We start from the raw sequence: 17,184 nt of genomic DNA on the forward strand, positions 1-17,184 counted from the left end.
TTTTTTTTTTTTTTTTTTTTTTTTTTTTTTTTTTTTTTTTTTTTAACTTTTTCCGGAAAACATATATTACAATCAGAATTTAGGGTCTTCTGTAGGTTGAAGCCTCCTTACATGACCCTTCAAAAATAGGTATTTTTAAAAACTGGCCCTACTTTTCAGTAATGACAAATGGAAATGTGCTGCTCTTCATTCACATCCTTATTATCCAGCACTGGAACACCCCTGCAAAAGCTGACTGTATTATATTCATCTCCTGGTAAGCTGTATATAGAAGCCTACGTTTATAGAGGTGAAACATCATTTACTGCTTGATACCAGTGTTGCTCTTAAATATTTGATAACTGACTATATAGTCCATATGTTTCTTTTATATATAATATATTATCACGCATTATTGAAAGAGTTTGACAACTTTTTACACCAAGTTGCTTTACTCTGGCTCAGGTTATAAATCAAAGGTGCTACAGTGCTTCTTCCTTCTAGGAATGAAAATGCTTTCATTCCTGTAAGAACAGGAATCTTGGAGATGACAATTAACATGCTTTCTTGGATTACTGAAGAAAGTTCTAGATATTACAGTTTAGAAGGTTGATAAGCAAGCTGTGATAATGAAACCTGAACCTTATTAACAATTTTAAAGACAGGAGATATTCTAATGAAAATAATTATAATCTGTTCTGTAGATATCCTTGCCTTTATGCAACTCTCTCCACAGCTTTTTTAATTCCCTATGACTATCAATCCTATATCTTCCTATAATGATGCCTTCCTTAGATTCCTTTCTTGCTGTCTGTTGGGCAGCATCCTTTGAAGTCTCACTTCTCGTAGAAATATTGCTAAAACAATCACTTCCCCCCAATCCCTTAATTAAAGGTCCTATTTCCTTTCTTGTGTGTTTGTTTGTTTTGGTTTTTTGTTTCAGTTTTTTGTTTGTTTGGGTTTTTTGGTCATATATGAGTTTTACATGATTTTAAGGAGCAAGTCCAACAAAATGGGTTGTTTTGTCATCTAGAGGGATATTGAAGTCAAAAAAGAGTAAAACATAGAGTTGGTATGGTTTTTTAAAATTTAAGCTCCTTATTATTTTGACAGTATTGTTTTCTTGGCAAGCAGTTAAAAGTATTTGCACTCAGTGAGGCTTCTGTAGAAGCATCTATTAAAGATGAAGCCACTCATATGACAACTGCCTAAACTAAATAGAGGATGAAATTTTTATGGATGTCTTTATAGCAGACTTTCCTTCTCAACAGTTTTAGGCAATGCAGGCTGGACACTGTCAAACAATTCATCCTTTGAGCTACTATCTGACATGATCTCACCTGTAACTTTCTCAGACTTCAGCAGGGATCTGGCTGGACAAATTAGTGGGGGGGGGGTCAATGATCTGCTTTGTAGTCTGCCCTTCTCAATGGACCTCCTCATAACTTCTGGTCATTAAGCACAAGGGACACTTGACTATAGTGCTGATACACACGTGGTCCCATTATGGGCAACCACAAACAGTATGCAGTAGACAGAAATTAATAGCAAATGTATCATACCACGGAAATTTTGACCATGGACGTCTTTGGGTTTGATCATATAGTCACTGAGTTGTTAATTACGTCAAACTGATTTAATAACTTTACTAATAATATGAAAATGTACACTTCATGCTCTTGATTATTAGCAAAATGAGATATGATTGCTACTATCAGGTTTTGATAAATATTTAGGGGCATTTTCTTAAGAGAAATCATGCAGATTTCTCTTAAGAACCTTTATGATAGACTGAATTACAAAGAAAGGAATTTGGAAACATTTAAAGGCCAAATTGTGATTAATTGCATGATTATATATTCTAAGGGGAATAGCAGCCTCCTTTATATACTTTAAATTATTTTTTCTTTCGTTTGAAAACAGTGAAGCTTGCAAAACGTTCAATGAATTGAAATGATAATTCTTCAAATAGGAATTTTCACAAAAGTTACGTAGTCCCAACAGCATGGTAACTCATCAATGCTCATTAATGCTCATCTAGTAAACTATTTAAATACATCAGGTTAGTCTACAGTTAAATAACCGGGAATTTATGCTTTACTGCCTGAGAACCCTGTAAGGAATGAGTCAATAAATTGTTACATTTTTCTCCAAAGTCAAATAAAGGTTGAAAAATATTAACAAAGCTATGAAAAGTTCCCTTTTATCTGACACACATTGTTGCCATTCTTGCCTTAAAAATATGATTTAAGGAGTAAGGTCTGCTTATTCTTTCTTCCAAGGTCTCTCACTTACAACTGTCTAGATCTACTGATTTCACTCAGTAAACCAATATATTTTACTGTTATCACACATAATAAATGATGCACATTTCTGAGTTTTGAATTTGAATTTTTTTAAGGACATCTGCTTAAATGTTTTAGTCTCTAGAATACTAGGAAATGAAGAGAGACTCTAGCCATGTTGTTGCATTTTCTTAGAAAATGATTTGCAACTATCAATAGCTATTGACATAAGAAAAAAAAGTAACTTTTGCAGAGACCTTTGCATAACTCTGCAATAAAGAAGTGCTTCAAATATGTAAAAAACTAATGAGAAATCGAAAATATACTGCTGCCACTTAACGAGTTACAGCTGGACTATTCAAATATGGCCATAGCAGAAATAAATAATCATATATTTAAGGCTTTATATTCTCAAAGCTCTTTACAAGTATTCATTACAGTGTTTCCAAAACAGTGAACAAGGAATAGTCACTTAGACTTACCCACATTTAATCTGCCTGTGACTTCTCCATTTGAATTGCGAGCATTCACAGTCACATTGTGAGTAGACTGGAGAAGCAGTGATGAGTCCTGAAATACGGAGAAAGCAAACACTACACTAAGCAGAACAATCACAATTGTTAACAATTTTCAAAATTTAGTCTAGTGTTGATATCGACTCAGTCACCAAAAGATCTTTGCATCTACAAAACTATCCACAAATGTCATCAAATAATGTGGGCAGATATTTCTGATTACTTAACTGTATCAGATTTAAAATAAGAAAAAAATTTTAGGGAATAATTCAGGTGAACAAAATCTGTGTTACTGGACCAATGAACATGGCTGCTAACATTTTAACTTTTGGAAAAAATGCACCAGTACTGGATCTTCTACTACCTACAAGATAGCCATTTAATTAAGTATGAGCATTCCACTTTGTGAATTCATACTGTTGTATTAATTTGGCAAGAAACATGCATGTGCATTCTGCTTCCTCAATGTTCCATGCAATTTCCACGCTGTAGCTTAATTTTGTCATATGGCACTGACTCTCCTGGCAAGGAAGTTCCAACAGTGAGTGATGGAGAAAATGGCAGACTGACTAGATCAATACTGACTTTACTAGATGACAGTACAAATAAGACAGTTAGTCTAAATTAAATTGTCTCCCAGTCTGCCACTCTGAAGGATGACAGGAGTATATGAGTGCAATGAACAGCATCATCTTCTTGTCCACATCCCTGAATCACAACATGATCTGGGGCATTTGCTGAACAATCAGAGCCTCATGCCTACCCATCATTCTGTGCTATTGAAGGAAGCCAGGGCATGCCAAACAGGAGTAATTGGTATCTTCATTCATGCCAATCACACCTCACCACAATCCAGAGGAGCTATCGTAGGCAATTCAAAATTTCATGTCATTCTTAGACTGCAGCCAGAGTGGAATTATTTCACCAGTGCCAAAACATCCCATTGTGTTATCTCATGGCTTGTTGTTGTGCTTGTTGAACTCTTCCCAGGTGATGTACCATTTCCATTACTTATTCCCAGACCTTACACTTTAACTCTCTGTACTTCAGGTCTGATGGAGCCTCCCTAAGGTACTCCTTGTCTTGAACAGCAGTTGAACTGTTCTGAAAGACCTAGCTGCTCACTGTGCCCCACCAAATTAGATATACAGACAGTAATGAAACCAGTTCACAGCAAGAGACCTGGAAGAGGGCATTTAGAAGCATCCTAAAAATTTGTTAAGAAGGCACAGAGTGGGTTCTTCTTATGTTTCTACTTAATTTACCACCCTAATTATCTTTAAATGCAGCTGATTTTCAGGGGGATCATAGTGGCCACTGTCTTTATCTGACATTAAGTATTTGAAAATCATCTGGGGAAAGAAGGTCTGATCATGTTCATGTCGATCAATAAATTGTAGATACACTGGTAGACTTCAAAAGATGCGAGGAAGTTTTTTGCAGCACAGGTGCTTTCATACTAAAGCACACTTTTTGTCTGAAGGACAAGAACTCTAACTGATAAAAATGCCTAAGCAGATCTCAGCTACCAAATTATCAGGGAATACATGATATGAAGAGGGTATTAGCAAGCTGCCTGCTTGTGACCTCAGAGGAGATACTCGTTGCTAGATAAATGTGTTTGTAATTACTGGAATATTGTTAAAGATCAGTCTCTTTCACAGCTGTGGCTTCTGGTACTTTTCCTGGACGAGAAAGCCTATGCGGCACCTTGAAGGGCTAACCCCTGAAAATAACTCCCGAGTCATGTTCTCATTGTAATGTACTACTTAAGAGTATTAGATAAGCTCAGAATTTTGAACACATTTTATATGACGAATTTTAGTACAAACATCTAATGACAGTGGTAAAAACAATACAGAGTTCAGAGTCAAACTTACACTTTTTAAAAAACCAAAACCCCAGTATCTTACAAGTAGGAAGATAGACTCTCTAAAAAGAAGTCACTAAGGGAGCAGAATAAATGAATCTCATTTTGTAAACTGTATCAGGAAAAAGTGAAAGCTAACAAAATTAAAAAAATAATGAAAATGTCTTAGGAAAAAATTAAGCCATGTGTTAGAATGAACACTAATGGTAACAAGTTAGTATGAAGTGGAAAAAGAAGTCAACAAAGGTTGGGTGAATATAGTACCTTTAAGTAGATGTCTAAATGACACCCAATCTGGGCATCTTCATTACATTTATTTGATTGCTACTGTTTGATTTAAAAAACAAGTTAGTAATTTGTAATATCAAATGTAAATGCGAACAAACTGTTTTCTAACCAGCAGCTGCCACATATGTGGTTTTGACTAATTAAAATCTAGTAACATTAAAAAACCCCTCATCTTTTATCTTTCATTGAAAATGTATTAGCCAAGATGCAATGGTGTTGTCTACAACTCTGTGCTGAACTCATAATGAAGGCATAAACTTATAATAGGCTCCAGAGATGATACACAGCAAGTAGATTTTCTGCTACATATTGTCTCAGCACTTTGAAGACCTCATTAGGTAAGAAAAGCTGTTAGGAGACCGCAAGGAGAAAACTATTAAGGAAAGGGATAAAGCTCCTATGATAGCTGTGATGGGCCCAATTCTCTAAGACAAACTTAGAAAAAGAAAGCATAACAAATAAGTAACTTCATGAGAATAAATATATAGATTGCACCCAGGAGATCAAGCTACAGGCAATTACGTCTCTAGAGAGTTTAAATATTTGAAAAAGCAAGGAAACAAACAAACAGAAAACCTATGATGAACTATCAGTGGGCCAGACAAGCAGTAGCCTGAAGGCTCTAATTAATGCACACTACTAATGATCATGATGGGTCATTAGCCAGCTAGGCTCATATTAGATGCTGCCACACCTCTTTCTTCCTACGTTGTACAAAATGTATTAAGATCTGAAAGGAATATTAAGAGAGCACAAATGGTAGCTTAACGTTGCATAACGATGTTTGGGAGTAGAGAAAGTTCTTAAGTATTAGCTATGCTGATCTTACAAAGTTACGTGTCTTACTGGATAAACAACCTCAAGGGAACTTCATTTAAGCACATAAATAGTTTTCCCACTGCCTGTCAAGCAGAAAAGAATATAGAATAAGAAATAGAATGGAAATACAGATTCAGTAGGAATTTCACTGTCTTAACCAAGAGCTGTTCCTGACATTGGAAATACTTGTTGCAGAAAGAGAGGAAAAGAAAGGCTTAATATAAGTAAAATATATTTGCATTACTTAAATTTTAGTAATCAAGTATTTTAACAATATCATTCTGAAATGTTTATTTACATTTTCTCTTGTTGTACCAATACAAACAGTTTTTCTGTAGGTTCAGAAAAGTGGCTATTTCTTCTTGTTTGAAGATATGAAAGCACCATATTTGGCTTTTACTGCCACTAAAATAGTATTTTGTTAAATAAAATGTCCTACTGGTTGCTGATAGCATTCATAAAATAAGGCTTTATTTTGTGAGAGTTTAGATTATGGTCAATAGATCTGAAGAATATTCATTTTACTGGACAAAAGCAGATAACTCTGAAAAAAAATTCACTGGAATAAGTTTCAGAGTCCCCCTGGATAATTAACAAACAATTAAAAAAAAAATTCTCTTTTTGTTTTTCTAAAGCTACTACTTCCACACAAATCTTTCATAACATTCCCATTATTGGTGACATTTTAAGGTTAATCTGTTTGATCTATATTTTCTTTGATTATGTTATTCTATTTTTTACCTCAATAATAACAACAACAAACTTTTCTGTCTGTGTAAACAAGATTAAATCTTAAATCTTTCTATTTAGACTTGTAGACCTTCTATACACAAATATATAAACATATCATACATTTGATAATGTTGTTCTAGAAGTGACAAAACCTAAATTTATTAGGGAAATTGTACTTTTCCAATGGGATCCACTAATTTTAGAGATACTGAAGCTATTCTGTAGTGGATGAATAAATAAAACAAACAATTTCATAGAGAAGCCTGTGTTTTAAAATAACCTCAGTAAAAATGATGAAAATCTTTCCACACCCTCTTAAAATTTTGGCATTACTTATATGACAACCTTTATATATCCTTTTTGAGCTACTGCTTATGACATATCTAAGAGATAAACGTTAATTCTGCCATAGCATCAGAGCACTGATCTCAAAATATGCAGAAATATATGTGTATATAGCATTACTGAAAGAGTATCTGCTTACCACTCTAGAATGGATTTCTTTGGCATAAAGAGGGAATAAGAATTCAGATTCCCCTTCCAGTCGAAGACCTTCTTTTGTAACACGCAGATGTCCCATTCCAGTCTAAGGAGAAGATGGAAGAATTATGGATATTTTGTTACTGTTACTGCATTTATTTTATGTTCTTTTCACAAACTAAAAACTTCTAGAGCTCCATGCCTCCAATCTATTGGTAAAGATACAAATAGTAAAGTGTTCAAAATTTTAAGAATTCCTTATTTCTTTCAGGAGTAATTTTCTTTGAGAAATTGTGTGTTTCAAGAAGTTATTAGACTTGGTGATTTTTTTTTCCTTTTTTTTTTTTTTCTTGGAAGAGAGAGTGGGCACTGGACAGGAATACAGTCTTTACCTTAAAAAGAAGTACATTTGTATTGGTTGTGCTGAAATAGCTTTTGTACTTGCCTTCTAAAAATGTCACGAAGAATAAACTTCTACATAATAGTACTCGCATTAAACAAACCTTATATTAACATGTCAAGGTTTATTCTATCAATAATGTGTTTTATAAAGAATGTAGTACTTCTAAGCCTACTGAAGAGGCAAAGAGGGATTTTTATTTGCTTCCCTTTTCAGTAATTGCTTCCTTTTTAATTAATTTTAATTCATTCATTTAGTTTTTTTCTCCTCTAATTATAGGTCAAGTCTCTATCTCTCACAGTATCATGTCCCTTTATCACCTCCTTCTTCGTTTTTGTACCTTCATCATTCTCTCTTAGTCACTTCCTCCTGATTTCAGCCCAATCCTGCTTTCCAGCTGATACCTTACTTAATTCTTTTTACTTTCTTTCATCATTATCATATTATTAATAATGTGAAAAATGAGTGAGGAATTACTTCAGTAAGTATATCTGAGGACTTCCAGGCTTCAGCTGCAAGGTATTTCACAGGTATTTAGTTAATTTGTAAAGCATTCACCCCTTCTCCAGCCATAAAAAGTGACAGAAAACATAACAAAAAAGTGCATCTTTATAGCTTGGCTATATGTGAAAATATTTCAAGACAACTGCCTCAAACTACAAGGAGTAAGTGGGAGGGCTAAAAAAAAAAAAAAAAATCCAAAAAGTATTTCTACTCAAAATAGCATTCATATTGTTCTCCACATAAGCAAAATAGATACATAGCAAGCCACTGATGATACATCAATAACCTGTTCATCTAATGAATTATGCTTACCACTGATGGAATTTATAACTTAAAGAGACTGTAATTGTTTTAAAATATATGATCTGTCTTATCAGATTGTGTATTATATATATATGTAATGCTAAATAATATGTCAAACCAGCCTTCAATGAAAAAACAGAGCTATTTTTTTTTTTTTTTGAGCAGGCTTGAAAAGAGACACAGAGAAAAACAAGCTTTGCTTAAATCCCCTAAGGTAAGAAATATTCATTCACTCCACTGGGAAGTACAACTGCAATTTTTCCTCAGCAAGGATTTGTTTCAGGAAAGAGGCTTTTAGAATAGCTATTTATGGAATCTGTTTTTCAGGGTCAAATATTTTACTGCTTTGAAATATATAATGTACTGACTTTTCTCAGTGGAATTAAACACAACTTCTAAATTCTAGATCATTGTGAAGCTTTTAAAAAGTACCCACTATATAAGGATATATCCCATGAAGCAAAATTAAAATAATACCCATGATGAGCCCCCTATGGCTTGCATAATGACAGTTTCTAGCCAGAACTGACTGATTTAGAAATATGTTTTTCTATTGAAAATTATGGACAGTTTTTTCTAATCTGTAACACAAAACAGATACCACCTCAATGTCATAAAAACACAGAGGTTTTAGACAAACACTTTGGAAAAATATGATATGAAATATCAGGACATTCTGAAGACGTATGATAAAAAAAAATCTTAAATTAACCAAATTTAGGGTCTCATAATTTGGTCTGACCTCATGCCTTCTCCCATCAGGTGAAAGTAGATTATACTAGCTGTTGGGTTTAAAGACAGATGGCATATTTTTATGGAATATAAAGAACTAAATAATGTGTTATAGAGTAAGTACAAAAAAGTGACATTGACAAACCTGAAATTTAGGAGGGTAGAGGAAGAAGTAGCAATTAAATCTTACTCTGAAGCAGACTGGGAAAAATTAACAAACTCCTGGGTGGCAACTCATATTCTGCCTTTGGCAGGAAGAAATTTTTAGTAGAGACAAAAAAATTAAGTGGAAAGAGATTACACAATTTATTCAGCACACTTTCTAATGGATTCAGATTTCTCAGCAATGATTATTCTACAAATGCTTCATAGACAAAGAAATGTCTTTGACATAAAGAATAATATGCTGTATGACAAAACTTAGCACTTTCAACCTATCTGTAAATTCAAATTTTTAAATAAATCTAGTCATATCACTCAGGATTACTTTGTAGAAGTACATCCTCAAGTATGTCCTATTTTCTTCACCAGATATTTCATTTAAGCATGGACACAAAGTTCACATTCTCACATATTTGCATAAAAGCCTCATTATCCATTCTCATTGACCACTTGGGAAGCGCAAAACCAGGGAAATTTAGACTTGGGTTATGTACATAAATGACTATCTGTGATGACTAACATAAACTTTGTAAGATAAATGCAAACAACAAAAAAAATGCGGATTTCATATAATGAAATTACCATTGTGATTCTAAACAATTATTATGTCCTCAATACCATGATATTTGAGGATCTTAATATTGTAAAAGTACTGAGTAATGCAGTACTGTGAGATGGGGAAATTCCATTATCCCCCTTTTAGAGTTGGTAAATTGAAGTTACACTGAATATAAGAGAGAGAGATTTAGGAAAAACAACCACCTTAATGCGCTGAGATTCAGTGCTAAGTTCCTTGAATAGGCAGAGCGCAATTGCTATACATATGTTCTCTCAACAATCACTCTGCTTCTTATATTACCATTTAGGAGAAGCTAATTATTATTTATTGTGACTTCCTCAGCGATAAACTTGTGCTTTCAGTTTCAAGGATTTGATTCCGTTCCTATTCAAATAATTGAATAAAAATATTTCTACTGACTTGAGGAAGGGGTCCAAACATCAGTGAGATGTGGACTTGGATGCACTTATACAACAAGACATTGATTAGGGTAAGGGGGAAAAAAAAGGTTCATTAAACATAGCAGATGTACGGCAAATGTGGATTCCAGTTGTTCTGATGCTAGTGACTGTCACTGCATGAGTGTGCTGGCCCTGAGCTGGAGCACAGTGCTGTACCTATAGCTGCAGCTCCCATTTTCTAATTGGCTTCTACTCAAAGCCCTAACTGAGGCAGGGACTCAGCTGTACAGAAGAGAAGGATGAAATGGCCTCTCTGTAAGACAGTAAGCAGACTTTGTTATTGCTGCAAGGAGTTGATTAGTGTGGAAACTGCTAGCAGCTGCCAAATTCTTACGCACCAAAGATGCAATTTAGCATTAGTGTTCACAAAGGTGTGACCAGTTTTCATTTCAGAACTGCTAGGCATATTCTAATTGAAGCAACAGGATGCCTTCAACCACAGTACAAGATTTTTTAATAATTTGAAAATGCTCCCTAGAAGGTAAGTGCTTGTAGAAACAGAGACAAGGCCTTCTAAAAAAAATTCAAGCTCTGAATGGATTCAAGCCTCATAAAAGCTCATCAAAAGACTCCTTGATTGAGAAATCCTAGTCTAAAAGACATTTGACAGCTATTCAGTGAATTACATACATAGGCATACTCCAAACCACCTGAAACAAAAAGCCACCACTATAGAATTCAAGACACATTGTGTTATGGAACATCCGGATGGGAAGACTATCTTGGATGTGTTATCATTCTCTCAGACTCTAAACACAGACTCTAGACTACTAGGAGTGGAAAAGAAGCAGATGTAGCTTTAGGGCTCTTGCAGTCACAGTGATTTACTCTCAGGTGGCTAAGCCTCATGCTGTCTATGGCATATGGAATCAAAAGAGCATCAGATGATTTATTTGGGATTTATCTCCCAATAATATGACAATGTAGGTCTGCCGCCGCAGGTATGTGGCCCTTAGAAATGAGCATGAGGCATGGGGGGCATTGATTCAGTTTACAATGAGTATTTCTAGTCACCTACATCTAATCAATAACTGTAAATTGTATGTTTCTACCAACACAGAAACTGATACACACATGGGCTCACTATATTTAGTCAACCACTCTTCATATCATATGTCATATCATCTCATTTCATCATTTGGCACCTTCTCAGCATTAAACTCAAATGCAGTCCTCAGACTCCTCTAGACAAGAGAAATTTAACTTCTGGTCCATGTATTAGCTAATAGCTGCACAGGGAGATATGCATTTTCTTCTTCTGGGGAGAGACCAAATAATGGAAAGACAGGCCAACACATGTGTTAGCATGGTTATAACAAAAAATTCTCAAATTTGATTCAAACATTAGCTTTAACACACATTCAATTCAAATCAAGTAGCTTCTGTCTCAGGAGTTAATAACATGTTTGATTTGCAGTATCTGCTCCCTGAATGTTCAGCTTTTCCAAATATTAAAAATCCTCACATGCTGTAGGAGCTGAATGGAACTGATAACGATATTAACTTCAGAGTACAGGGGATGCAGAGGATTTCCACTCAGTTAACACCTTTTCTTACTTATAGGATATTTACATCCTACTTCTAGACCAGGGAAAGACCTTGGAAAGTTCAGACCAAGACATCAATTGTTGTGCCCCAAAGCTAGTTCATTTAATGGCTTTATAGATCCAGCTTTCACTGCAGTACTTCTTGCAGCAACTACTTTTTAGAGAACTTGCTTTGCAAACAAGAGTGTACTGTTTCATTGAGATAATAGGACTGTGGGTAGAGATTGTTAAAGAGCAATCAGCAAAACAGGACTGGTAATGAATCTGATGAAACTCTCTGTTTGACTTACAATATCAGTTTTGGAGCTAAGTACGTGCTTGGTATAATAATAGCCTCGTCTCATTTTCTGCCGCAAAGACTGCTTGCTGGGCTCAGACAGAGAAGGTTACCCAACTCATCTGCCTAGATGACAGTGGAATCTTTGACAGAAAAGACTGTGGTCAAATCAGAGCAACAGCAAGCACTCAAGGTATAGAACTTGTCTCACAAGTTTTAGGGCTGGATACAGACGTAAACACCCTTAGTAGATGAGACTAATAAGTGGGTTGATAACATTTCATGATCTAGAAAAGTAGATGGCCACTTTGTACTCAACAATTTTGTAAGAAAACACCTATGAATGATGCAAATTCACCATACCATTGATAGCTGCTTATCTTTTATAAGATTTCTGTCATGAAATAGGATTAATATTTAAGATGCATAATTTCAACACATTTTCAGGTCCTCTTTATTCTGATATACAGAATAACAAAGTTCCTAACATAAAGAAAGGTATTAATTAAAACAGATGTTACTCAAGAAGAAAAAGTCTCTTCTCAAAGCAGATTCAGTTCCACCTTAATTTCCTTGTTTAGCAAGGACCAAATTCTGTCTTTGGTTCTGTAGTGCACAAATATTTAAAAGCTGGATAATAATCAGATACTAAAAATGCTATTACATCTGGCATTACATCTCCTATGTTAGAAAAATAGACTATTAAAAATAGACTGCTACTCCCACTGCTACATATATTTATTCAGGAACTAAGTTCTTGTAAATTGGCCAATTAATTTTATTATTTTAACATTTCTAATTATGCAACTTAGTTGAAGAAATGGAATTAATATTTTCCTTTGATTTGTAGAGGTTGTCAAAAGGATATTCCTAAATCAAGTTCTTAAACTTGCATGTACACCATAATCTCATTGTACTCAGACTTTTAATAACTCATTATCAATATTATAAATTATTCCAAAAATACATTTTAAACAAGTGTTCTTCCACACTCTTACACGCACATAATTTGATTAATAATATCATTCAGACTAATCAAATGCTTTAATAAAATACATTTTATATATATGTAAACAGGTATCACTACTGAGAAGTCTTACTTTCTTTAGTAAGATTTCCCTCAGTAAGTGCCTCAATATCTTTCCATCCAACTATTGGTCTTTGCATAAAATATTTAAATATTCGCTATCCGATAGAGACAATGAGAAAGACGGTAGGCAAATTGTTTTTAATTTAATAGAGAAATAGCAAAATAGAGCTGTTCAGAATCATTCAGAGTAGAAACTATGGAATATTCATGTTCTGACATGATGAATTAGGATGAGAATTTGTGAATAATTAAATAATTTATATCATCTGAGCATTAAAATAATGCAACATTCTCAAAATGGCAACTAATTCCATGGAGCATCCAGTGTTAATCACCAAATGCATGGAAAGGCTGTACAAGTTCACTAATATATGTCTCTGCAGTGAAAGAGAACTCTTGCCGTGAATAACTGTTCTTTACTGTACATTTTCATTGCTGTCTGGTCTGATTTTAAACGTTCCAAACAATTGAACATCTCCAATGTAATAAAGCATGATATTACATAGTCTAGTAAGTCTCACTGTCAGAAAGTTTTACCTATTAAAATTTTACTTTCTTAATTAATCCCATTCTTGGTTTTATATTTTATATTTTCTTAAGCAATTCCCTTTGTCTTTGTTGCCTAAATTTGTCTAGTGCTTAAAATAGTAGTTTACATGAGTTTTTGATTATAAAAGCAGTTATTTTATTTCAAAATACATGTAGTATTTGTAGATTTAGACCAGCATCATTATCAGCCAACTAATATGTATATATAATGATCATACTTTGTTTCCTTTTCAACAACTCTTATTAAATGAAATATCAACAAATTGTTATTGCCGAAATAGCAACAAATTGTTATTGCGTTATAGAAAACCTTGGAAAATAATTAAAAAATAATTTTTAATACTTTGTCTATATTCACTGTTAATTGCCCATGAGAGCCCAAAAAGATTAAAAGGCTTCTATGTCTGTAATAAAATTTCTGAGAACAGCTACACAGGTAGAGCACTCACTAATTACAAGTAAGCCACAAAAAGAAAATACCTGTGAATATTATTTGGAATACCCTGTATTCTTTTGTCTAACTGTAGTAATTCTCCTATTTACTCCAGCGCCAGAAATTTACACGCATAAAAGTGATGCCCACACTCTAGCTTAAATGTGCAGAGACCCTCACAATTCTTGTTGCCTGTGTCTCTATGTCTCGCTGAAGTGCAGGCACAAGATCAGGTTCAACATCTGTCCTGTTCTCAGGAAAAACCACGCTTAGAATATGCAGTAATAGATTGGATATTGTGTACCTGGCCCCCTATATACGTTGTTAATTCTTGTCCTGATGACTTGTGATGTTCTAATGCTTAGTATTGGGACTTGACTCTCTTTTTGTTAGTCACTCAAACTCAAGTAAGGTTTAACATGGATGGTAGGAGAGCTTGGGATTGAGTGCAGATTCAAATCATGTTTGACTGACAGTGCATCTAAAACTATAAAAACCTGTTTACTTTCCTTACACTGTGCTTAAAGTTTTTGCCAGAGAAAAACCAGTGCTATGTGCCAAACTCCACGCTGAAGAAAGGCAACTAGTTATCCTGGGGAATACTCTAGTTTCACTACTAGCTGTCCTCATCAATATAAAAGAGCACAGTCACCTTCCTTATTCCAGGAGACCATGATAGCTGGGGCATCCACTAAAATCCATGGAAAACATGTGTTTCTCTATCAGAGGCTAAGACAAGTTAGGAATAATCTTTTTGACACACAACTGTTCTTGGAGTTATGGTAAACACCTAAACAATATAATAACTGAATTAATCAGGGGTTTCTGAATAAGATTTGCTAGAGCATTAGAAATGGTATTCGTCCGACCAGGTGCATTTTTCATACCTGAGTTTTAGAGCACTAGACAATCCTGGACTAGGACTAGCACATCTCCAGCCTGTCTAAGCCTCTCTGAATGGCAGCCTGAGCCTTGAAAGCATTGAATGGTACACCCAAATTGGTGTAACCTGCAAACTTAGTGAGCAAGCATTCTGCTACCTCTTCCAAGTAATTGATAAAGTTGTTGAAAAGGACCAGTGACAGGACAACTGCAATGCTTACTACTGGCCTCCATGTAGACTACAATACTTTAGTATCTACCTTCCAAGACTGACTATTCAGACAGTTTATCTTTTATACTTAGCTGTTTGTCCACTCTTCATGGCTGTAATGTCCTAACTAGGGTTCAAGAATATTGTGGGAGAGAGTCAAAAGCCTTGGTGAAATCAGGGTAAATGATATCTTGTGCCCTCCCTTATTTCAGACATTTTATCATAGAAGGTAATCACACTGGTCAGGCATAATTCACCCTTAGTAAACCCATGGCCTCCTTTTTTGAACACAAGTGTAACACTAGCACTCCCTCAGCCATTGAGGATTTCCCCAGTCTCCAAAACCTGTCAAACGTTGCAGGGGGTGACTGCAACAGAATCAGACAGTTCTCTCTGCATCTATGGATGCAGACCACCTTGTTGCCATTTGCTCTTTGTAATCTTAACTGAGGCTTGAGTTTTGGGTTTTCCTGGACAGGAAGCCTGGCCCAGACAATGTTTCTAGATTTCTTCTTTGTAGCCTGTCTTTGTTTCCAAGTCTTCTATACCCTGAGATCAGTTCAGCTGGTTAGAGCATGGTGCTAATAACATCAAGGTTGTGGGATCAATCCCTGTACAGGCCATTCACTCAAGAGTTGAACTCTACGGTGCTTCCCTTCCAACTCAGAATATTCTGTAATATTGCTTTTTGCATTGAAGCTCCATCACAAGTAACCTGCCTACATTTGGAGGATACTGTCCCTAAACTTCATCAAGCTTTTCTATGTGCCACCTTTAATTGTCCTATCCAGAAGTTACTACTGACACCCTCTAGAAATCTTCACTGCTTCGATCCTGTCATGCTTGTCCTTTAAACAGACATTAGAGACATTAAAGTTCCCCTCTTTCAGACTTACTGGACCCTATATAATTGTCCATGGGACTTCTGACATCCTCGCCTTGTTGCAGCCCTAAATCCCTTATGATTCTTAGTTTCTAAACTTTTACAGCTAGCAGTCCCCTTTAGTCCTCAGAAAGCCTCATTATGTTAAGAATGGAATCTGGAATTTCAATTACATACAAAATTTGATATGTTGTCCAGGGGAAAAAAAAACCTAACCATTTTTCAAGCTGCTTTTCATGCAAAAATAATGCTAGTTTTTAAATTACTCTATTTCACCTTATTCACCAAGCTCAAGGCATAATTATTTGATTCTTTTTTCTCTGAAACAACTGAATATAATGAATTCACAGGTTTCTTCTCTCATCTGCACAAAAAAACTTGAGACTCTATCCCTCTGAACTCCAAAAGAGAAAAGGAAAAAAAGAATGAGACATATCTGATACCTGTGAATCAATTTGCACGATTTGGAGATGCTAATATGTTTTGTAATTGGGGTAGTATGAGAAAAGGAACATATTCTCTGTTCAGGTTGTTCTCTTTTAGTCTAGATTTTACGAAATGAAATGAAATTCTCTTCAACTTATCTTCATTTAATGCTGAAGGCCTCTCAAACAATGGGGTTTAGAAAATTTCCTGTCTTTTATTATTCTTCCAAATTCCTACAATGAGATCAGAATCTATTCCTGCTGCAGCATATCAGTGTCTGGTTCATGATCTCCTTTATCAGCTTAGTTTCTTGGCTAGTATTTATCACACTGTCTGAGTTTTAGGGGCTCCAGACAGGACACGTGTGCACAGATTAATTCTAGGCCAGAGCTTGTTGAAGCTCTGTTTATAATTTCATCATTATTTTAATTTGGATCTCTGAATAGGCATAGCATGTGATTTTTGAATACTGCAAGTTATTATTTAATGAAAGATTTAAGGATGCTTTACAGAAAAAGAGAACAATTTTCATACTCTAAAAGAAACCTCAATGTCAAAATAACAAGTTGGTCAACTTTGAGTGGGGTCATGAAAGGGCTATGCTATAGAACCAGGCTGATCAATCACTAAAGCACCAACATCCCTATGCACAATACTGAAAAACTCTTTTCCTAATAAAACTACATACTACAGTCACGTTATGTTTAAAGTTTACTTTGAGTATAAACTCTCTCCAGAACTGTATAAAAGTATCTTTTAAAATGTTTGTCATGTTCTTTCTATATATGTTTATCAAC

At 34.8% G+C, this 17,184-nt stretch overlaps 1 protein-coding gene across 5 annotated transcripts in view; it reads right to left on the bottom strand.

Annotated features, from left to right (window-relative positions):
• Positions 1-17,184, bottom strand: part of SGCG (sarcoglycan gamma) — a 101,877-nt gene that overhangs the window by 28,364 nt on the left and 56,329 nt on the right. For all 5 annotated transcript variants that reach the window (XM_027884287.1, XM_027884270.1, XM_027884278.1 and 2 more), the window contains 2 exons: positions 6,973-7,074; positions 2,747-2,834 (listed from right to left, as the gene is read on the bottom strand). In XM_027884287.1, coding sequence (XP_027740088.1) covers positions 2,747-2,834; positions 6,973-7,074 — 190 coding nt within the window. The remainder of the gene's footprint in view (positions 1-2,746; positions 2,835-6,972; positions 7,075-17,184) is intronic.

This window comes from Empidonax traillii, unplaced genomic scaffold (assembly GCF_003031625.1).
Source record: "Empidonax traillii isolate 1590-97213 ecotype Southwest subspecies unplaced genomic scaffold, ASM303162v1 scaffold9:size3134949, whole genome shotgun sequence".
Taxonomy (NCBI): domain Eukaryota; kingdom Metazoa; phylum Chordata; class Aves; order Passeriformes; family Tyrannidae; genus Empidonax; species Empidonax traillii.